The following is a 23,048-nucleotide window of genomic DNA, read 5'->3' as shown; positions in this document are numbered from 1 at the left end:
TTTGCAAAGTATTAAAGCTGGGCATTTTAAGTCTTCTGTACCTGGAAATTCCTAGCTCACAGTTATATGCCTGTTGTGTTTGAAACCACAGCTTCCTGACAGGCTCCCTGCCCCGCAAGAATTGCCACCACTTTGTTTTCCCCGACCAGAGCAGTCAGAGAGTTTTGTCCTGCATGCTCTGATATTATGTTTATTACTGTGATTTCCAGCAGCTCTAGTGAGGTTTGAGGCCCTTGAGTTAACAAGTAAAGGTTTAAAGGCATAGAGCAGCTGTTGTTCCCATCAGAGCTTGGGATACAGAGGGCTTAGCAGTAAATCCATTGCCACTCTTGGAAAGGAAATAGCTCTGGTTTCATATTAAGTATTCTGTAAGCAACATACTAGCTACATGTGCCAGTTTTGTAATCTGATAGATCAGTGAGTGGTCTGCCTTTCTAAAATAAAAGAGCACTACTTAAATCTTGGTTGTTTTCTAGATTACATCCACTCTTAATGAAGAGGGTCTTGCAGATGGTGATTTGGGAGAGGTAAGCAAACATATGTGTACAACTCTGTGTTTAGTTCTATAATGCCATGGTAATGTGCAAAGTAACAACAATTTTGCTTTCCAGTTGGTAGCTCTTCCAAGCTCAGTCACAAATAACCCAGCATATGACAAGTTCCTACGTTCAGTAGGATGAAGGTACTTATAAAAACAACCACTTTTTTGTACTAAAATGTCTTTCCCAGCAAAGGGCTCTCAGTCACAGGTTTTAGTTCAGGGTCTCAGTGATGTCTCTCCACCTTTACTTTTTGCTGCCTTTTTCTTGCCCACTGTGACGTTTTGCAATGCATGTGAGGTAGGGCAGAGCTTTGCTGACTGGCAGCTGTTTTCGAGAGCAACACCTTCCCCAGGTTTCACAAAAGCAGGACTGAGAGTGTGGTCCCATAGCTCTTCCCCAGAAGAGTGATAAATACAGTTCAGCCATTGCCCATTGTAACTGCAGTGGCCTGAGTCTGCAAAGGGGAGCCTGCATTGCTTTTGTGTCATAGACATTTCAGATGTCATCTGTAGTTGCCTAATGGGGAAGAAAAGGTTTGCTGCATCTTTTTAGGCAGCTAAGATGAAAACAGCACTAAGTACTGTGTGATGCCAAAGAGTAAGGAAATGGAGGGCCTCTACCATGTTTGTTGTCCTCAAGTATATATTGCCAGTGCCTTTCAGTGATTAGCAGTCTGTTTCTGGCTGTTGTTGGTGGGAAGGTGGCTATACTCTGCAGTGCAAAGCATGTCTTCCTCTTTTGCTGGCTTTTTTGGTTTTATGGCATCTTCTTTCTGCTGAAGGCTCCTGCAGAATCTGATGAATCTGTGCCAAACGAGGGAGGCGAAGGCCATGCTGCAGAGGAGCAGTTCTTGGGAGAGGTATCTGTCGCCCTCTAACCATGTTGACTTCGTGTGTATTTACTTTGTTACTATTAAGAGCATTTTGTTGGCTTTTTCCTAGTGCTGAGGATATGTGGAAATACAAGAAGTTATTCAGAATGAGTAAAACATGGGCTTTTGTTAAGCTGCTTGAGATTTTTCTCATCAGCATCAGACATCATGTGAATAGATTTTGGTGGCGATGGAGAACAAGCTAATTTTCTAATAGTCTAGTTGGCACCAGACTCGAGGACTTTCTTCTGACATATTTTTCACTCTGACATTTCCCTAACACATATTAAATGATCTGCTGCCACAACTCTAATGCATTCCTTTTTCTTTCTTCTTTTCTCCCCCTTCCCTTTTCCCTTTCTTTTCTGGTTGATTACTATCAAGCTGTCAGCTTATTACTGCTCTGTTACTAGGTATAACCCTTTGCAGAGATGCAGTTGTGTGGTACATCAAGGTTTTGGTAGCTAGCTGCCTTGTGAATGTCTGTTGCAACAGTTCAGACACACTCATCACAGGCAGTTTGTGCTCCCCCAGGTCTGCTTTTGGGATCCTACAGCTTTTGTTCATTTTCATCCATTTCAGCAGCACTGTTTTCAGCCCTCTGTTTTAAATATGGGGAAAAGTCTATAATTATAACTAAGGACACAGCCTTTGCCATGTGAGCACTGAAAATAGTAGAATCACTGTGAACAGGCCAGCTTGATTCTCCCCCACTCCCTCAGTCTCTTCTTAGCTAGAATTTGAGCTGTTAGCCCAAAGCTACCTGTGTCCTCTGTGCTCACATCTGTACTTAGTGCTTGTCTACAGTTGTCTGCTTGTCTGTGAAGATGAGCATAGTGGTTTATGGCTCATGCATGTCAGAGTGGTGTACTCATTCATGTGACAGTCTGTTAAGGGCACCAAAGTAGTGCTGCCTTAGGCTAGGTGCTTGATTGCCTGTTAATTCATTAGACCCTGTAGTGGCAGACACATGCACCTGATTGCGTAAGGATTTTGCTGTATGCAGTCTTGAAGATGTTAGATGTCTCGCAACAAGTGTCTCTTCTAGGAGAGCATTCACATCCAAGCATGACGTCAGCCTACAAGCATGGGTGGTAAATATTTGTGAGATTGGCCTGAAGCCACTGATGATGCATTGGGGAGCGCTGTCACACACATAAAGTAACTGGATGGGGACATTATTCCTGTGATAGTCACAACATGCTCTCAACTCATACCAAACACACGTCACACGTTATCTGACAGCAAAATAATTTTCCAGATGCTGCCTCCTTTCATAAGCCAAACATAAAGCTTGTTTCAGACTTACCTCCCCATCCCAAACGCCTGTTCTTGGTCAACTGTGTACTTGTTCTTCACCACCTGAAGTACAATTTCACTGATATAAGCAGGGTATTCTCAGGATATTTTATAATGGTGTGCTTACATGCACTGGAGGTCCTTTGGTAAGCCCAGGCCTTTTCCAGTGTGCTTAGGAGTGACTTTATGCAGGCACCGGGTGAAGTTTGTTATCCCTGTGCTGAAACAGCGACAGGGATACTCTTCCCTTCTAAGTTAATGATCTCTTAGGTGACTGGTAATGTGAAGGTCTATCTTTTACTTGTAATACAAGACACGTATGTTTTTAAATGTGTGTATGTATTCCAAGTGTTTACATAATCTCAGAATTATGCATTTCCTTTCTCTTAGAGGGTGAAGGACCATAAACAAGAAACTGAAGATTTGGGAACTGCAAAGACAACATTTAACATCTCTGTTAGTGGAGGTAAAAAAACCCTTGATATTGATTTCACTGTAGGTGCTGTTATTTATAAATACTGATGTTGATACTGGTGTTCCAGTGAGAAGGCAATTTTTACACAGATTGTGAAGGATTATCATGACTTTCCATTCATTTCACAGCAGTTTCAAGGCACATGAAAATACAGCTTCTTTAGGGAAGGGAAGGAAAGGAAGTATACAGCACTTGTATATCCCATAATCGAAGTGCCATATTCTGAGTGATTTATGATATGAAGGAACACACACCTCATCAGGAATGAAGAGCTAACATCACTGTACAGAAACTCGCAGGGGTTCTTGATTAACACACAGAAGCCATTGATCCCTATCTAGGCTTGACTTGTTTCTGGCACTGTATGCAGGGTAGTTGTTTCGGAGATCATTTAGACCTCTAGCATCTTGTTCTGCAGCAGGTAAGTGATGCTTGCCAGTGGCCCACCTGATGTAGCTGTGACCATAGAGTGTTTGAGAGTAGAGATGAACTTGAGCATCCCTGTAAGTACCTGCCTGGAGCAGGCTGGTTTGCAGAGAACTTTGCAGAGTGTTGTACATTTGAGCAGAATCACATGCTGTTGCATGCTTTAATGACTTGTGCCATCTGTTGAAAATGCACTCCTCTCTCGTTGCAGATGTGGACGGTTTGATTACTCAGGCTTTGCTGACGGGTAACTTTGAGAGTGCGGTAGATCTCTGCTTGCACGATAACCGTATGGCTGATGCCATTATCTTGGCCATCGCGGGTGGGCAAGAGCTGCTTTCTAGGACCCAGGAAAAGTACTTTGCTAAGATGCAGAGCAAAATTACCAGGGTATGTTCTTTCAGTTAAGAAACAACATGCACGTTGGCCTTTGGCAACTCCCTTTTTCTCCTTAAAAGTTTTCTTTTGATTTCATGGGTTTGTTTGTGTGAGAAGCTAGTAAGTATTCAAGTCATCCACAAGATTTCAGAGCGAAAGGATTTCTGTTATTTGTTTTTAATGCATTGATAAGGAGAGAAGTACACTACCTGGATATCAATACACCAGATGAGTATTCTTTACCGTGTCTCTGAGTTACATATACACTAATAGATTCTCACTGCTACAGATAATTATCTTAAGCAGCACACATTTCAGTCTCTTGTGTTGTCCCACTTTTCAGAAGCCACACATGACCCATATTCAGTGCCAGCAACATTATGTTGATTTCTGCCTGTGATTAGTCTTAACACGTTTTGCAGATGCTTCATTTCACTGCATGCCCAGAAGAGAGCAAAGTATGCCCAGGGTAGGTCAGTCACCCTTTGTCTAGGAGACAGTGTGTTGTGGCCAGCTGGTTGTTATTATTTTCAGCTTTTTGCAATGCTAGGGATTGCTGATGCTGCTTGTTCAAATCTTTCTTCTTTACTAATGTGAGAAAGTAGCAACAAGGGGATGAAGCAGGAGAAGCAGCCTTAAAAGAGCACTTAAAAGGACAATAGTTTGGCAAGGATGGCTGCTTTTGGAGGAGGGGAGAAAGTTGCTCATAGTCACTTTTTAGCAGTCCATTGTCAAAAAAGGATGTTTTATACAGCAGCAGGAAGCAGCCTATAAAATGGGCATGTGCTTAAGTGCTTCCCTGGAGTGGGGCTGAAGGCTGCAAAGCACAGTCACTTGGGCAGTTAGGGCATGCAGCACCACAGGCTGGGGTCTGTAAGTGGGATTTTGCTGGTCATCGCCTGTGATCCAGTTTGAGGTAGGAACAACTCACATTCCTAGCAGTGGACAAGTGAAAAGAGGAAAGTCTGAAGTATTAAGACTGCAGGATTTCTTCCCCTGCTCCCTTCCTGTCTCTGGCCTAATCAGAGAAAGGAAAACTTTTTTTGTGCGTGGGAAATTGCTTCACTGTAGTTCATCCTCTGGGAAAAGGTATTTTTATGGAAAGCTGACCAGCTATCTGTGCCTGTGCTAAGAAGTGAGGGTTGAACTTGTAGTTAGACCTTGCATTTGTTGTTCAGGTGTGTTTTTTTTCTTTTCTGGTCCCATATTGCACACCACTGATTGTTCAACTGTGTTCTGAGCTTGAAGTCTTGGCATGAGAAGGGCTCTGTTCACTAAATAGCAGCACAGCTGCCAAGTCTGTCTTTCATCTGAAGCAAAATAACTGGAGGCAGATTTTGAGACAGAAGAAATTGGAATTTCATTCTGAGGGCCTGTGGACAGGCAGCCTGTGTGTGTGGGTGCAGGGTAGGGATACTGCAGACAGCTCAGGGTGGTAACGCTGCCAAGTTGCTGCTGCTTTTCAAGCAGCCTTCTCCACTGCCCCTCACTGCTCAGCCTGAAGCCAAGAACTGAAAGCCGAATGAAGCAGTTTGACAAACAAAATTCATACGCCTTGCTGGGCAAGATTTGTAGCTAAATACTGGATATGTTGCCATTGTCTGCAAAGACAGTGCTGAAAGCCATCTGCAGCAAACCCAGCTTGCAGAGATTTGTGCATTCTTTTTTTGGATGTTTTGTAGCAAGAATAATTGGCCTGTCTGTTATCTGAGCTTGTTTTGTGATTTTCACTGATATCCTTTTGAAGTAAAATATACTCTTGTGTGGCTGTTGAATTGTAGTGCAGTATCTGCTGTGACCCTGGATACAGTGGGGATAAATACACTTGAATAGATACATATTATACTGTATACTAAAAAAACCCCAAAGGAAATCCTACCAGGACTTAACTGTGGTTTCTCTCCTTCTGCTCTAGCTTATCACTGCAGTGGTAACGAAGAACTGGAAAGAGATTGTGCAGTCTTGTGATCTGCAGAATTGGAGAGAGGCTTTGGCTGCTGTGCTCACTTATGCCAGGCCAGATGAGTTTGCAGCCCTTTGTGGTAAGGATACGTTACAGACTGGATGTCACTTATTCCACTTATAGCAAAACTACACTTTGCAACAATTGTTTTCCTTCAAGTAAGCTATTGTAATGCCTCAATAGCTTCTTTGATGGATAATATAGTTCTTTGGTCCTGTTGCAGAAGAGGAGAGGAACCTCTGGGGTGCTGTGTTCCCAGTATGTTCCCTGATAGTCTGGGCACAGAACCCAGACCCTTGTGTGTAGCTGTGTCCTGGCATCACCCATGCAGTGCACAGCTGCTGGTCTCTTACCATTTTCAGATGGGTAACAGTGATGTTGATGTGATAGGAGTTTCAGCCAAGGGACCAGTGTCTTGGAGTGTTTGTGTATGGAACACAAGTGGAAATGTTTTCAGGAAGCACTTCACTCTTCTTTCCGACGAGCAAATTTAACTTCTTGGAAGGAGTCCTTTTTCACAGGCAGTGTGCATGACTGCACTCGTGTGCTGCATGGCAGACAGCCGGCTGGGTTTTTAACCCTCAGGGAACTTATATTGTCAACAGTTGTGTGCCTGGCACCCCTGTGCCCCTCAGACACCAGCCACAGTGTCTAGGGAGCTGTATGACTCCCTTCAGCACACCTTGGCGTGGAGCAGTACCAGGGCTCTGTTGCTTACAGTTGCAGACTGGGGTTGTGCTCCTGAAGTGAGGGACCGCAAAAAGTGGGTGGCAGAAAGTAGAATCGAACCCTGGCCTCTTGTCCTTTGTCAAGTTGGCAGATGGGCTGTCCTTTCTGACATCTCAGTTTTACAGGCATTTGACAAGTTCTTGACATTAACTGCCTCTGAAATGCCCTGGGCTCCCATGAGGTTATCTGTGCTGGACACCGGAGTATGTCCTTACCAATGGAGCCCATAGGCAGTATACCTTTTCACTGCTCTGAGCAGAGACACAACAGGCATTGCAGGCTTCCTCAGCCCTGGCAGTGATAGAGGGATTACCCAAGTGATTCACCAGCATCTTCGTTCATATTTTTCCTAGATCTCCTGGGTAACAGGCTGGAAAGCGAGGGGGACAGCCTTCTGCAGACACAGGCTTGTCTCTGTTATATCTGTGCCGGCAATGTGGAAAAACTTGTTGCTTGTTGGACCAAAGCTCAGGATGGAAACAGCCCCCTGTCCCTTCAGGTTGGTAATTCTGTTAAGATGTTTGAAGTAATACACTGCAATCATTTCACACTTAAATGATGTAGTGTAGAGGTTTGGTGCTGTCTCATAGCTGCGTGTGTCTCAGGATGTCAGCCTTTTCCTGCTGGAATGAGTGGCTTTCATAAAAATAACAGAAGGTATGGTATTGGAAAATGTGTCATGAAGTACAATGGCCCTTGTCTGCTCTGTTCTTTGGGTAGTTGTGCTAATATGCTGCTTGCATAAAAAGGCGGTTGTAGGGCTTACAGTGTTTTGGTAACAAAGGAGCTTTAAAGGCTTGCATCTTTTACAATAAGGGAATACTTGGACGTTTTTGCTTTTGGAAGAGATGTTTTGGATGTTCAGGGCAAGAAATCTAATGAGTTAGAGTTAAATCTGGAGAGAAAAATGTAAGAAGGTTCTCATGAGAGTTTTCTTTAGGGGATTGTACGTACATGGTTTGGTTTCCAGCGGTGAAATATACTGCATATAGCAAATATCTTGGGGGAATAGGATTAATGGCAGTAAGATGAAGCAATTTGTTTATTATGAGGTGGAACTGCTGAAACTTGTAGAAGCTGGTGCTTTGTCTTGATTTATGTTTTTTCCTTGCCTTTGATTTGTAGGGAAAAACAAAAATGTATTATTGAGCAGTCAGTAAACAGTCCTTAATAGTGATGTATGGTTGAAATCCTGTGTGTAGTACACTCATTGAATCTATTACAAGATTTTAAAGAGGGATTGCATGTTAACATCAGCAAATGAATATTTGTAGTATCTTCCAATATAGCGCAGTGAGAATGAGAAAAACGTGAGAAAACTGACCAGAAAATGTTCCTGTAACTTAGTACTAGGAGGAAACCCAACCAAGACCAGCTCTGGTACTTGGCGATGTGCAAGGGAAGCAAGATATGGACTATTCCTGGTGAATATCAGGAGCAGCCTTCCAGTATCTGAAGGGGGCCTACAAGAATGCTGGGGAGGGACTCTTCATTAGGGACTGTAGTGATAGGACAAGGGGTAATGGGTTCAAACTTAAACAGGGGAAGTTCAGGTTAGATATAAGGAAGAAGTTCTTTACAGTGAGGGTGGTGAGGCACTGGAATGGGTTGCCCAGGGAGGTTGTGGATGCTCCATCCCTGGCGGTGTTCAAGGCCAGGCTGGATGGAGTCTTGGGTGACATGGTTTAGTGCAAGGTGTCCCTGCCCATGGCAGGGGGGTTGGAACTAGATGATCTTAAGGTCCTTTCCAACCCTAACTATTCTATGAAAACCATCTTTGCAGTAACAACCAGAAAACCATGGACAACCTCTCCCAAGGGAGTTGTGAGATCCTTTTGATTAAGACGGTTAAGGACTGACTTATTAAACTGCTGCAAATGAATGTGCAGGACCCTAGCACGAATAACAGTGATGGGCATGATGTTTTCTGTTCACTCTCATGGCTCTCACCAGATATTGTTATGAAAGCTTACTCTTTTGGTGGATATGCTCAGTGCTGATAGGGCTGTGAAATCCTGATTAATAAAAGCAGTACTTTTGGCTTTGAACTCCACGCAATGTGCTTGGGTTTGTTTGTTCCTGCTGTTCCAGGATTTAATAGAGAAAGTTGTAATCCTTCGCAAAGCAGTGCAGCTCACCCAGGCTGTGGACCCGAATGCTGTGGGGGCCCTTTTGGCTGAGAAGATGAGTCAGTACGCCAACCTTCTGGCTGCCCAGGGCAGCATTGCTGCAGCTTTGACCTTCCTCCCTGCAAACACCAACCAGGTACAGGGCCTTCGGGTCTTTTACTCCATCTCTCTGTGTGAACAAGTGTGCTTCAAGCAAAGTTCTCTACATGGTGCAGTTAGCCAGCAGAACTGCCATTTGAATGCACCTTGGGATGTGACGGTCAGACTGTATCCCCGCTCCCTGTGTTGGCCTCTCTGAGCTGGCAGAGGTACATGGCTTTGTTCTTCTCTCTCTTCATTTCACACCCTTGTCCTTGCAGCTTGTGGCTACCAGAGGGGCAGCTGTCCCTCCTGCAAGCCAGACACAGTGAAACATGCACTCTGACACTTGGTTTTTTTTCTTTTGATTTCTCATCTTCCATCAGCTGGTATTCATCAACAGGCTGCCTTGGGAATAATGCAGCCCAAGATGGGAGGCAGGCACATGTAAGGCAGTTCCAATGGCCCCATGTCTCATGCAGAAAAGACTTATTCCAATCAAATAGTGCAGAGCAGGCTTCTGAGAGAGCTCATCAGTGTGCGGCCAGTCAGCCTCTTGGTGTGATGCACTGGGTGACGGGCAGTGCAGTTAACCTTCCTTCCCTGTCCTTTTCTGATTGCAGCCAAACATCGTGCAGTTACGGGACCGGCTTTGCAGAGCCCAAGGGGAGCTCCCACAGGGACAGGAGGCCGTCAAAGCACCGTATGAGAGACAGCCCATGCCCAAAGGACGAGCTGGCCCTGTGGCTGGGCAGATGCAAGGGCCCCAGGCTCCAGCCCAGCAGTATTACCAACAGGTAAATGGCTTCTGGCAGTCAGGGAGGAACATGGTGTTTGAGTTCTGGGCAGTGATGGGGCAGAGGAATTCTTTTCCTTTCTCTTGATTTGAGCTGGAGTGTTATGACATACCTCTACTGAGAGCCTTGTGATGAAAGCCATTAGTGCTGCTTTTCAATCAGTACACCTGCCTCCTTTACTCCTTATCTGGGAACCTCTGTTAAACACCTTGTAAAGTAGCCTGCTTCTGAAGATCAGGTGTTTTCCCCCTTTGTTTGAAAATGTGCTTTACTGCCAGAAATGACTGTGTGGGAAAGCACTGCAGGATTTTTCTGTGCTTGATGTGCTATCCCCGCAGGCCTCAGGGCTTGCTTATGCTGCTCACTAGCCGCTCCTGGGGCTGTTGTATTTTCTCCTCCCAGCTCTGACATTGGCTGCAGAAGTTGCTGAGCAGTGGCAATAGCAAACTGCAGGCATGTTTCGGCAGTCATGGGTACAACCTACTATGAGAACACTTTCCCAGCTGGGCATCAGGTGGCATAGGCACAGGCCAGGGTGGGACAGGAGTGTGAGACTGGCCTGGACTGAGAGTGAACTGGGCCAGAAGAAACACCCGGTGAGTATGGGACTGATAAGGGAGCTGGGGGCTGTACAGGGAGGAAGAGGAGAAACGGGGGAGGCAGATGCCCTGCTTTTATCTGTGGCTTGAGGATGGCACTGCACCAGACCACATTGGCCATCATCAGAGCGTGGTACAGTGGGCAGCCCTGGCTGTGTGCGTGCTTGAAAGAGCATCACCAAGTCTCTAATCCCTCAGCACAGAGCTGGAGCTCATCTGGCCATGCCCTCCACAGGAGCTCTGGGCTGGGCTTTTCTGAGAGCGGAGCTGTGTTAGTGTTGTGGGAGTTCTCCTCAGGCAGAGGAGATTGGCACAAGCAGAAGCATGTCTCTGTCAGTGCTGCCCTTCAAACACTGCCTGCCAGAAAAACGGGGGCAGAAAGGAAGAAGAGCTGAAAAGTGTGTGTGGGGGGGTGGGTTGGGCTTTGTTCTCTCCCTCTTAATGTCAATAAAACATCCCTGAAACAGCCATAGGAGAGGGAACTGCACATTTAAAATGCATCAGTGTTACTAAGACATCAAGAGGGAGAGATGCCTTTACCTTCTCTCCAGGGTGTTAACAAGGTAGTTTTCAGCAGAGACAAAGCCTTCATACAAGATTACCTTGCTTACACCATTGTGTATAACTTCAAATGCATCATTGTCAAGAATTAACTCTACTATTCTTTCCTGCATCTGTCGCCTTCCTCCTTGTGACCAGGGAATTGCTCTGAGAAGCAATGCTGCACATTTCCCGTTTGGCTGTGGAAAACAGCAGCTGTCCTCTAGGTGGCAATGCTTTTTAAACCAGAGTTCCCTCTCCTGCTGCTGTTTCAGGAATGCCTCAAGCTATTTTTTAAGCAAGTCCTGCTTATTAAATAAAAGGCTGGGTGTATCACAACCCCACAAGCACACTGTGAGTGAGCTGCCCCGTGTGCTTGGCTTTCCAGGGAGCTCATGCTCATCAGAAAGGGCTTGAAAGGGACAAATGCTGTGTCAGAAAGGTGTCCAGCGGTATGCTGATGGACCAGAATAGAAAGAAATTACATATTTGAGGAAGTGTGTACATAGGGGCTTGTTCAGGCTTGAGGCAGCCTTTGTTTAATTGCTATCCCAAATAGGAACATGTACTTAAAACTTAGTTTCCTTTCAGCAAAGTTTTTGAACCTTCTTTTTCATCTGAATAAAACAGGCGTGCAAGGGGATGGAAAAGTCTTCTAGCTGAATCCAGTGATGAGTTATGCGGACATTAACAGTGGTTGTTGTACAGCTGACTGCAGCATCAGCCCAGCACTGCATGGGGCTAGAGACAGACTGAAGCCAGCTGAGCCAGTCAGGACTTTAGGTCACAGTTTTCCCTCTGTCTGCGCTCTAGTGTGAGGCTCCTGACCCTGGCTGTGCATGGCAGGTACAGAACACCCTCTCCTTGCTCAGGAATGTCACAGGCATCGGAGGTGCTTGGTTTCTGTCCCATCAGAAAGGTAGTAGTGGTCATATGGAACCGAAGGGCTTTGGAGTGGCAAAGAAGGAAGGTAGAGGAAAGGAGCTGTGAGAGACTGGCTGGGAAGCAGTTAGCGTTAAGATGTATGTTTGTGCATGTGCAAGAGTTGAATATCAGATTTTAACCTTTTTTAATTCATCTAAAGCTCAATCTAAACTGACTGCTTTTGTGTGAGGCAGTATGTTTGAACTTAATGTGGAACTTCCAGCTGTGGTTAGCAACGCTCGGTGTCATGCAGTAGCCTGAGGGGAGCTTCTGCAATAGGAAAGTGTGATAAAAGAGGCAGACCTGGCTCACTGGCACATGTAACCCTGCACTTGTTCCACAGCCTGTTGTAGCTGTGTCTCTACTGTGCTTCGTCTTCTCTCTGCAACTCACTTTGGCTTCAGCGCACAGTGATTTCATCTGTCTTGAATGCACTTTTCCTTTTTCCCCTGAGATTTTATGGCTGTGCTACAAGTGCCAGCATGCAAACCTTATAGTGTTCACTTCTTTGCATCTCATTCTGTGAAATCCTTTAGACTTTTTTTATTGTTTTGTTTTCCATGATTGGTATTTCTTTGTTCGATTCAGGTTAGAATTGCCCCTACTGTCACTACCTGGAGTAACAAAACTCCTACTGCCTTTCCCAGCCATCCTCCTGCAGGCTGTCCCTCTGACACACAGGTATAACCTTCATTATTCCTCTCCGAGCCCCTGATCCACCCCAGTATGTCCCCTGGTGTAGTCTGTGTGCTTGACACAGTCTGGTATGGACAGATGGAAAGAGCAGCTTCCACGTGGTTTTGCTCCTCCGTGTCTCTTTTTCACCAATGCCCAGATGAGTGGCTCTGGGAAGCCTTGGGTGGGAGGTCAGCGTGACCTGAGCCCCCCAGCCCTTGCCCCACACTGGGTGGTGTGGTAATACTTTTCTTTTCCCTCTTTCCTATGGAAATTAGAAGCTTCAGAGTTGATGTTTAAGTTTTTTTTAGTTGAAAGCTGTGGATGGCAGGGCACTCTCAGACTGCCTGAATAACAGGCAGTGCTGGCAAGGACCTCTTCCTTGTGCAGGAAGGTATGTGCTGCTCTGCTGCTGCTGAAGTCACTGCACATATAGGCTGTGCTTTCAGTGTTATGCTGGGCACCCTAAGGCACTGGGGTGGTTGGAGGCATTTGTCCCTGTGCTGGTGGTTCTTCCAGGGAATGTGGTTTCAGGCCTTGAAATGTGAACTGATCATTTTATTACAGTTTTACTTCAGCATTGCATTGCCATTGCTGACTAAATCCTATCTCACCCTACCCTTTTTCCTGCGATCTTTTTCTACAGGGAGACAACCCACCTCCTCCAGGGTTTATCATGCCAGGTGCCATTAACCCCAACATGCCACCTCAGCAAGCCACGTCTTACAATTACAGCATGTACTCGCAAGCAGGGGCCCGGCCAACGTACCCGCAGAGTGAGTAACAGCAGCTCCCTTCTCCCTCCCACCCAGATGGGCCAGACACTGATGAGGCTGCATTTACTTGGGGATAGCCAGTGCCTTCCTTGGAAATGGGAGGGTTCAGACCATGCCGGTCCCACATTCCTTGGGTGGGAATTCCTGAGATAGTATCAGAGGATTGTTCTTGGTGGGGTCCAGGCATCAGGCAGCCCCTGTCAGACCTTGTCGTCTCTGCTGAGGTGTCTGCCCATGGCTCTTAAACTCACTCCTCAGCTGGCCCTTCCCAAGGGTGTGTTGGGTCAGAACCCTCTCAGTGGGTGTCCTGGAGAAGCAGTATGGGCCGGGCAAAGAGGGACCTAACTCATCTGCATGTAGCTGGGCCATCCATTTCTCAGTGGGGCTCCATGAAGATGGGAGAAGGGATGAGGAGGCAAGGGCAGTAGTAGAGGTGAGTGAGGAAAGGGGTAGAGTAGTGACACCCTCAAAGCAGGACACTGAAAGTACAGGCATCAGGGAGGAAGAAATGGGCATAGATGAGCAGAGAAGAGGCAGTGAAGTTAACTAAGCTGCAGAGCACGCAGTGAAAGGCTGTGAGCTTGAATTCACTTCCTTGGCTTAGGCTTTCCCTTTGTGCAAACCTGAGGTGTTTCCCTGGGAGGCACCGTAAGGATTACCGTGGTGCAGAAAAGAGCCAGAGCAGCAGCATCCGTGTGCCCCAGTCCCAGCCCAAGTGGCGTGGTGGGTCTGGGCAGGAGGGTCTGTGAGGGAGAGTGGGAGCCCTTGCAGTCCTGCAAGCACAGGCAAAGCTGTGGGAGCCAGGATTTGTCTGGGCAGGTAAGTGGTTTGAGGGGGAAGGGGCAGGAAGAGAGGAGAGTTAGGTGGAGAAGGAAGCAGAGACAGATGAAATTTGTTCCTCTGTTGTGAGCTCACTGACTGAATGCCTTTTCTCCCTGTTTGTAGCGTATCAGGCCGCACAGCAGTACTCCTGTGGAACAGGGGGACCAGCTCTCTATCAGCCTCAGCAGCCTATTGCTGCCCCTGCTTCAGCCTCTTACCCAAACCCTGCTCCTAATACTACCCCTCCTTACCCGCCCTCTGCCCCTGCCCACTCCATGCCCTCCCCGCTGTACCCTGGGCAGCCTCAACCCTCCCCAACGAGCCTGAATCCCTCTTCCTTCCCTCTTCCTCCTTCGGGTGCATCCTTTCAGCATGGCAGGCCAGGACCTCCAGCAACTTCTGTGGCTTATGCATTACCTACTGGACCAACAGGTACTCTGCCTGCAACCAGTGACCTTCCTGCATCCCAGAGAACAGGTCTGCGCTTGGACAAGGGTGGGCAGGCAGGGAGGGGAAGGGGTTTGCTTCATTACTCACTCAAATGTGCACCTTTTCCTTGTGAATGCTCCGTACCAAGTTTGCTTTCGCTTAGAGGTCAATTTAAAGCATTTCTAAACCACATCATCTTCCCTGTGAATCTAGCAATGATATGGCTGTGTTGCTGCAGTGAGCACTTGCTGAGCAGCATGAGCAGTCATTTTTTCTCTTGCAAGTCAGACCTTGCCACAAACTCAAAGCTTTTCATAGCATCATAGAATGGTTTGGGTTAGAAAGGACCTTAAAGATGATCCAGTTCCAACCCCCTGCCACAGGCAGGGACACCTTCCACTAGACCAGGTTGCCTGAAGCGCCGTCCAACCCAGCCTTGAACACTGCCAGGATGGGGCAGCCACAGCTTCTCTGGGCAACCTGTGCCAGCGCCTCAGCACTCTCACAGTGAAGAATTTCTTCCTAATACCTAATCTAAATCTCCCCTTTTTGTTTAAAGCCATTCCCCCTTTTTACTTTTGGCTGTAACTTTTGACTTGCCCAAGACAGGGAGCTACAGCATTGTCTTGTTACGAGGCTGTCGTACACTGTGGATGGATGGTGGCACAGTTTTAACCTTGTGAGGCTGGTGTCAAAACCTGCTATGCGGCTGGTGAGCAAAATACAAAAATGAACAAGTTTTCCTTGTTGCTGCAGAGAAGTTGATCCCAATTCTCCTCGCAGGACAACTTTGAAATGTAATTTGCGCCTGGTTTGTGAGCGGCAATTCAAGCCCAGGGTTGGCAGCATATTTAATTCTAACAGCATTTCCTGTGGCATCAGCTCACTTCCATTATCTTTTTCCTAACCACTTCATGCGATGGGATAGAATGTAGCTGTGAATGCCTTAAAAGATAAGAAGTGATTTAGAAATGCTTTTACATGTCTCTTTCCTGAATGTTAATTAAAAGCATATGTGTGTGGCTGACACGTAAGAGCATGTTTGAGCACGCATGGTGAGAGAGCATGTGCTGAGGAGGGGCTCAATGTCTCCTTATGACTGCCTGGATGTATAACTAACTGCCTTTGCAGTGGGACAGTGACCTTGCTTATGATAACAAACCTGCCTCTTCACTTAGCAGCCTGTGAAACAACAGTTTTGCATATGTCAGACTGTGCTGGATGTATGAGCGGTCCTTTTCTAAACTTGGCCATAAATATACTACACATCCAGGAGGTCCAGTTGTGGAGAGTCACGGTCCAGATTTGGGAAGCAGGGAGTAGAGGAATATTTGTCAGGATTTGAGGGATGTTCCAGAGTTGCTGACAGGCCTTAAGGACCCCACTGTGACTCCCTCTCTTACTTTAAAAGTCTGTTAGGGGATGATGCAGCGTGGAAAAGGCGTACTGCCTTTGTCTTTGTCTTGGCAGCAGCAGTCCTGTGAGTGAGTTCTGGCGTCTGTAAGGCTGGGAGCCCTCACCTCTCCAGCATTGCCTACAGACAGCAGACTCTTTTCCCCACCCTGTTTGCAGAGAAATGGTGTTTTGCTCTGTCAAAAGATAGAGAGGACTGGTATAGCGCAGCTGCTGGAGCTGCAACCGGAGAGAAGGTGGTTTTGCTCCAACCTGCAGCCAGATTCAGTGTCCTCTCTGTTCTTGGAAATGCTGTACCATGATCTCTCCTGACCCCATGTTACAGGGCATGTCAAAGTTGTATCTGTAAACAAGAGGAATTTTTATATTGGACAGAGGAAGAGGTGTTGGATAGGGTTCTAAGCCTGGGGTGTGAAGCAGCACATTATAATGCAGGCAGCATAGCTTCTGCACCTGCAAGGAGCAAGAGAATTGTTCTTTCTTATCCATTTTACTACTTGTGTCACTGGCAGGCACTTCAGATCTGTCACTCGCGTTAACAGTGAAGTGACATAGTCCGTGCGGCACACTCAGAGCAGGTGAAGCTCTGTACTCCAGACAGTAGAAATTAGAGACACAAGGGAAATTGAAGCAGTTGTTAACCGCGTTGCCTTGCTACATTTCTTTTCAAGATTAAAAGTTGCCCATACCAGGCTCTTTGAGAACTATCAGTGCTGCCTGTGTTCTTCCCAGCAGCTGTGGTGAGAAGGTGGCCAGTGCTGTGTCAGACCTTCAGGAACCCAAACTTTGTCCTTGTCTCTGATTCCTGGCAAACACCAGCCTTGCACTGAAATGCAGAGGTGGACTCCAGGGCACAGTGAGGAGCCGAGGGCAGATGGTTTATGCATGTGGGCTGTTGGCTTGCAAATGCTGCCTGCAGCTGGAGAACTATGGAAAAAAGAGGTATCTGAAGAACACGCTGTCCTTTAGATCACGCTTATCAAGAAAACAAAAGAAGGAAAAAAATTTGCTTTGTAAATGCAGAAATGACAGTGTACATGCTTGATATGCTTAACCACCAACATATTCTCCAGAGTAGCTGCATTGCTTAGTGAAAGATGCCTTGGAATGAGATCCCATAGAAGCACAGAAATCTGCAGGCAGAAGGAGATAGTAGATCTCACCTTAACTCTGGGTGTTGCAGTGCAGAGCGTATAGTGATGCTGATCTTGGCTTTGAAGTGGTGTGCTTTTGTGTGTGGTGATGATCTCATCTGGGAACATCATGTTTCACTTTGCAAATGTGATTCATTTAAAGACTGGGGTAAGGGAGGACAGAAAAAAGATCTCAAATTTGAAGTCTTGAAAAGCACCTGACCTTTGAACTGGCTTGGATTTAAAGATGCACTTAGAAATGGTTGTATAAACAGCTTACGTTTTTTTGCAAATGCATATAACATCAGTATGTTAAGCTGTGCTTGGAGCTCCAGTAAGCAAGAAAAGCCCACACTTCATTTCCTTTTCAACCTCTCTTGCTTTGTTTTGTACACCTGCTTTCAATTGAGTTCTAATTTTCAGAGTCTTGAATCTTGTTTGAAACTGTGATAGAGCAATTCTGAGCTAGGGGAAGGGTTTGCACTGTAAGCGCATCAGTCCAACCCCAGGGACTTGGTTGGACTTGATAATCCAGGAGTTCTCATCCCCACAGTTGTTCCCCATGAAATGGCAAAGGCTATATTGGCTGTTTGCTGTTTGGATTTGTTGCTGTTTGGATTTGTTGCTCGGTCTGAGCAGGCAGTGTGTCTTTTCACATGGGAATAAAGCTGCTGTGTGAACGCACTGTTTGTTTTTCTGCTGGGCTGGATGCAGTCAAGAGTGCACCTTGATTTGGGAAAACACTTGACTTCCACCTTGAAGTCAAATGTCTCCTGAAAAGCTTTTTGGAATGGTAAAATGATGGTGAGAAGATTGTTGCTAAGAGTAACAGTCTGTTAGCTGCACTGCCTTGGTAGGAATAGGAAACATGAACACCAGAAGAGGTAAGAAAGTGGGCCAGGACTCAGCAACATCTGTTAGAAACAACCAGAAACACAGATTTACAGCATGAAAAGACCAACAGGCTTGTTTTCGGGGAAGGCAGACAAAAACAATTCCCCAGGGTGGTTTGCACAAATGACTTATCTCAAAACTAGCACTGTAATTAAGTTAGGTGCTTTTCCCCATGACTTCTCGTGCTTATTGAAGCTAAATTGCTCGTCAAAAGCTGCAGACCAGTTCTGTTGTTATTTTTGAAGAAAATCTTTGGTTTAGTTCTCTTTGCATTTTATCTGCAGAAAACCCACCAACTCAAGACCAGGCCTCTCCCTTCACAGGTGAACTAGGTACCGCCTAACCTGAACATAATTACAGCCACTACCTGAAATTAATTGAACAGACATCAATAATGCACATCTTCAGAGAACATGAAGTGCAATGCTGTTTGCCAATTAGACTTTAATAAAATCCATTTTTAATTCCTTAATTAAAACCAATAACATATCTGGAGTTTTTAACCACAGAAGTAAATCCTGGTTTTCCTTTTTTATGGCAAATTATCCCAGGAAATTAACAGCAGTAACAGTCTGGGAGATTTTCTTAACATGTTACCACTATCAGCACTGCAGAAACTAGACTTACGGTATCAGAAATACTCTGGGGTATTCTGGATAGTTAGGAACCGAGGAGCCCCTGGGGCACGACTGTTGAGAGAGGGCAGATTGGTTCAAAACAAAGCAGATGTGAAAGGGGTTTTAAATTGTTTTTCATTTGGCCCTTTAACATGCTCTGGATTGTTTAACAAAAGCTTTGAGAGCAAATGAAATTTCAGATAAATTGAGCAAATTCTGCAGTGATTTTAAGCTCTTCTGTCTAAGGTGAATTTATCTGCTAACACTGTGGTGAAAAAGTCCATTGAACAAGGATTTGGTCTTGTTGGCTTTTTGTGCAATAAATGCTGATTACTGGGCAAGGTAATGCTGGGGTTCCAATTACATGCTTTTCCTGATGAAATGAGTACCTACTTATAATGCACTAGTGTGAGCTTTGGTGTACCAATCTTGCAGCTGCACAGAGCGTGCTTTCTTGGAAGAGCAGAAGGTTTGGTACAGAACCTCATGCTGGACTGTGAATCTGCTCAGATATCCTCTGTGCTGCTTTCAGTTTCAAACAAATTGCGCTTGGTGCAAAAAGCTAGATTTTGCCCCCTTGCTCCAGCACCTCTGCTCTGCTTTTGGGACACAAAGCACCCATAAATGTGCTGTAGCTGGCAGGGGAAACCTGTTTTTATGGCTCTTTTGTGTCTCCAGGGTGCCTGGGTGAATCTAGCCTGAAGTGTTTAAGGCTCCGGTTGCCTCTTATGCCTCCTCTCTCTGTGTTGTGTTGCTGGGGAACAGGTCTTCACTGTCATCTGTAGATCTATCACAGTACACAATCACAGCAGCAGCAGCTCTTGGGGGAATGGATGCAGCTTAGTGGTCTTATTCACCCATGGGTTCTGACATCTCTGCTGCTGCTTAATGGCTATGATAATGTTACACTGATCATGGGGAAAAAAAGTTCAAAACTGGTTCTCGTTTCTTCTCATATTATACAGATGGGAGAAACTTTCACTGGTAACTGAAGTTTCTCTTCACGTATACAGTCTGTGTAGCAGAGCTGTGTTTTGGGCAACTGCCTGCCTTTTCAAAGGTGTCTGCTCAAAGGCGTTTTCCTGCAAGAGAAGAAAAAGTTATTGTTAAAGAAAAAAGGAACCTACTTCTGTCCAACTTGAGAACAGTTGGTCAGGATGCCAAACCTGCACAGTGGGCGCAGAGCCCAAAGCGGCTGATGGCTGGCGTGTCGGGAAGCTCTGGCTGGCACAGGAGCTGTGCTGGCCCCCAGGGAAGGGCAGAGGAACAGGCAGGCAAGGGTTCTGCCAAGCCCCTGCCAGCAGAGCTGGGGCGAGGAGCTGGCCCGGCTGAGCTCAAAAAGACACCACTGCACTCCTCCAAGGTACTTACAGTCTGTTTTCATTCTGTCCCAGGGCCTCAGAATGGCTGGAATGATCCTCCCGCCCTCAACAGAGCTGCCAAGAAGAAGAAGGTACTCCAGGAGATCCTGTCTCAACACAATTGAGTGCTGACCACTTGAAAAGCAGTAACTTCAGCTGCTCATAGGGAAACTTGTTGGCAGGAGAGGGAAAAGGAAGGGTTAGCAGCAAACAAAAGCTGAACCTCATGAGCACAAATGGCCTTTATGCCTCTCCAATATGCATTATCTCTCCAAGTATTTAAGCCTCTAAAGAGATGGTGGGGTTTTGCTAAAGTTGTGGTTGTTAATAACATTGATCCTGGTTTGAGGGAAGAAAATACCTCAGGCTATTTTCATTTGCAGTAAAGCAGATGAGTTTTGCAGGAAATGATACTTGCATGAAATGATGAGGCCAAGCAAATTGTTACAGATTACTGACTTTGCCGGAGCTGAAAGCCATTTCTCCTGATTAAGGGTCTGACCCTGAGAGATCTACTGAGAGTAAGACAATTTTCATGATGGAGACAATGTAGTTTTCTAAAACGGATTTAGGTTGCAGCAGGACAGAATAACTGGGGACAGTTGGCACAGAGCAAAGAGCGTTTTCATCCCCTGGTGCTGCTGTAGTCTTGTGTATTCCCACAGCAGCGTCATCCGCTGCTCTCTGAGCCTGCTGCAAGAGTCAGTCTGGTGTGTGTAAAAGTGTGGGGAGAAGAAAAGAAGTTGGAGCAGGCAAGGTCTGGGTGGTGGTGAAGGCAGAAGTCTCCCTTTGGGTTTTGGTCTCTGCAGTTCGAGATTAAGAAGCTTTTGGAGGATGGATATGGGGATGCTTTGTGTGCTGCGGACTGCCCCAGTGCTGCGACATTTGTTGCACAGCAGCCAGGATGCTGCCTTTCAGGGCTTCAGGCTCTTAAGTAGAAGGAGGAAAGTTGTCAGTGAGAATAACTGCTGGAGCTCAAGCAGCACCCTCTGCAAACAGGGGTTTCGCTGCTGCTGTGTGTGAGTCACAGCCAGAATTTCTGCCATAGCCAGGGCGTGAGGGTTGGCTCCCTTCTAAATGAGGATCCATGTTTGTTGCATTCCCTGTTGGGTATTCAGCAAAACTCTGTCAGAAATGTTTCTGTGTTTGTTTCCCTTATGTCCACTGTATGAGGCAGTGGTTTAGGATATTATAAAATGACTCACCACATTGCAAACCGCAGCATAATTTGCAACTGTTTTCCACCTAAGAACTTATTCACTACTCAAAAGTTTATTGCTGTGATTCATTGCTTTTATAACTGACTTTTTTGGTGCTGGATTGGGAATGTTTTTCTTGCTGTGCCAAACCACTAGCTTAATTCTGGTTTCTTTCATTCAAGGTAGCATTCAGGGTTCTGTAATAGTTCCTTTTTCCATGCACACCCAAAGAAATGTGTGCATTCCCATGGGAGCTTGCTTTTGTTTGGATTCCTGTATGATGCATAGCAGAAGCCAGTAGCTCATTTTGTTGTTTCTTCCCTCTACCAAATGCTCCTGAAATGCCTCTGTGTAAAGACTGGCAGATGCTTAGGGATGGATCTGAAATGCACTCATAATCTGTTTTAGTGCAAACCTGTTTGCCAGAAGCTTGAGAGGCTTTCACAAGCTTTGTTGGTGTGTGTGGCTAGCAGTGACCTATGTACTGCGTGAATAAAAATGTACCCTTAAAGTGAGATGAAAAAATCTAAATATAATGACCCCAATAGTAAGAGTAGATGGTGTGGGTTAGTTTTCATTAGTGCAACTCTTCTGTTAGTGCTGGTCTGCCAAACCCCTGTTCTGTGCCCTTAGCAGAGGGAAGGTGGTTCTGATTTGAGGTGCCTGTACTCAGCTCTTGTGCCAGGCAGAGCACACAGGACTGGAAATCCTGGAGGATATTACTGCCTCAGGGCACTTGCAGCTGCAGCCAGAGGAATGGGTTTGTTTAACCAGACTGAAATCCTGCATCCCTGCCCCTGTTACTTCAGTATCCCGGGGGCTAGTGTACTGCTTGGCAGAGCTCTCGGTTGCTGTGGGTTGGCAGTCAGCAGGAGCTGGGTGTTGTGCTCTGCCTGCAGCTGCCTGCAGCATAAATGCACCGTTTGTTGTTTTATTCCCAGGTCCCTGACAACTTCCTGCCCCCGGTTCCCATCACATCCCCCATCATGAACCCGCTGGCGGATCCGCAGTCCCAGATGCAGCAGCCTCCAGCTCCGGCACCACCGGCGGGTGCACCCAGCTTCCAGCCGCCGCACGTCCCCGCAGGGCAGCCAGTGCTGCAGGGTGGCTGCCCGCCTGCTTCCCAGCCCCTGGGGCCACCCAGCATGCCGCCCGCTGTTTCCAAACCCAGCACGGAGGGTGCCCCTGGGGCTCCCATTGGCAATGCCATCCAGGTAACGTAGCCCCAGCACTGCACCCATTTGGTTTGTACGTCAGCAGAGGCTGTTGGCCAGGCATTTCTTGCACCTGCAAAGTGTACTGCAGAGTTTTTAGTCACTAACTTTGCACCACACTGTTGTTTTGCTACTGTGATCACCTAGGCGCTACCTCTTTGCAGTTAATACTCAGTATGGACCAGCAAGCTGTTCCCTTCTGCGACTTCACAGCTCTCCAGAGGGAGCGACAGCAGATGCTGATAACATTACCTCCACACACGCAGAAGGGAAGAAATAAGAGTTGTGCCAAGCTGGCTAATAATGCCACTTAGTTTAGTTGAAAACAACTGTGTGGTCACTATGACCTGGAAAAAGCTTCACCTGCTCTGTGTTTCACAGCATGTGCAGGCACTGCCAACAGAGAAGATTACCAAGAAGCCCATCCCTGAGGAGCACCTTATTCTGAAGACTACGTTTGAAGCTCTTATCCAGAGGTGCCTGCTGTCTGCCTCCGATCCGGTAGGTCTCTGTGGTGTTCTCAAAGCACCCCTTTGTTTGGGTGAATGTGCTGGCACCTGCAGCACATCCAGCCATCAAAGCCTCCCCTGAGATAGCTGCTGCCTTCTAACAGCTGCTTCGAGCAGCCACAAGTGATGTGTAGAAAAGCCACATGCATGTAGGATGTGCAACCTGCGGCCAGAGCACAGCCCAGCTGCCCGAGCACTTTGACTCTGGTCCTTACAGCCCTCAGCATGGGCAGAGCAGGATGGTGTTCTTTATGGG

At 46.5% G+C, this 23,048-nt stretch overlaps 1 protein-coding gene across 14 annotated transcripts in view; it reads left to right on the top strand.

Annotated features, from left to right (window-relative positions):
* The window catches only part of SEC31A (SEC31 homolog A, COPII coat complex component), a 43,388-nt gene that overhangs the window by 16,345 nt on the left and 3,995 nt on the right, over positions 1-23,048 (top strand). For 2 of the 14 annotated variants that reach the window (XM_030491319.1, XM_030491320.1), the window contains 15 exons: positions 477-527; positions 1,324-1,401; positions 3,103-3,178; positions 3,825-4,003; positions 5,907-6,033; positions 7,037-7,182; positions 8,775-8,948; positions 9,514-9,687; positions 12,339-12,431; positions 13,072-13,201; positions 14,147-14,500; positions 18,177-18,224; positions 19,904-19,962; positions 22,011-22,283; positions 22,665-22,784. In XM_030491319.1, the coding sequence (XP_030347179.1) occupies positions 477-527; positions 1,324-1,401; positions 3,103-3,178; positions 3,825-4,003; positions 5,907-6,033; positions 7,037-7,182; positions 8,775-8,948; positions 9,514-9,687; positions 12,339-12,431; positions 13,072-13,201; positions 14,147-14,500; positions 18,177-18,224; positions 19,904-19,962; positions 22,011-22,283; positions 22,665-22,784 (2,082 nt within the window). Of the gene's footprint in view, positions 1-476; positions 528-1,323; positions 1,402-3,102; positions 3,179-3,824; positions 4,004-5,906; positions 6,034-7,036; positions 7,183-8,774; positions 8,949-9,513; positions 9,688-12,338; positions 12,432-13,071; positions 13,202-14,146; positions 14,519-18,176; positions 18,225-19,903; positions 19,963-22,010; positions 22,284-22,664; positions 22,785-23,048 lie in introns of all 14 variants that reach the window. The other 12 variants (XM_030491330.1, XM_030491322.1, XM_030491326.2 and 9 more) reach the window with 12 other exon arrangements.

Source organism: Strigops habroptila, chromosome 7 (assembly GCF_004027225.2).
Source record: "Strigops habroptila isolate Jane chromosome 7, bStrHab1.2.pri, whole genome shotgun sequence".
In the NCBI taxonomy this organism is placed as follows: Eukaryota; Metazoa; Chordata; class Aves; order Psittaciformes; family Psittacidae; genus Strigops; species Strigops habroptila.
Note: the sequence above shows the minus strand (reverse complement) of the source record. Positions and strands in the feature narration are given on the sequence as shown.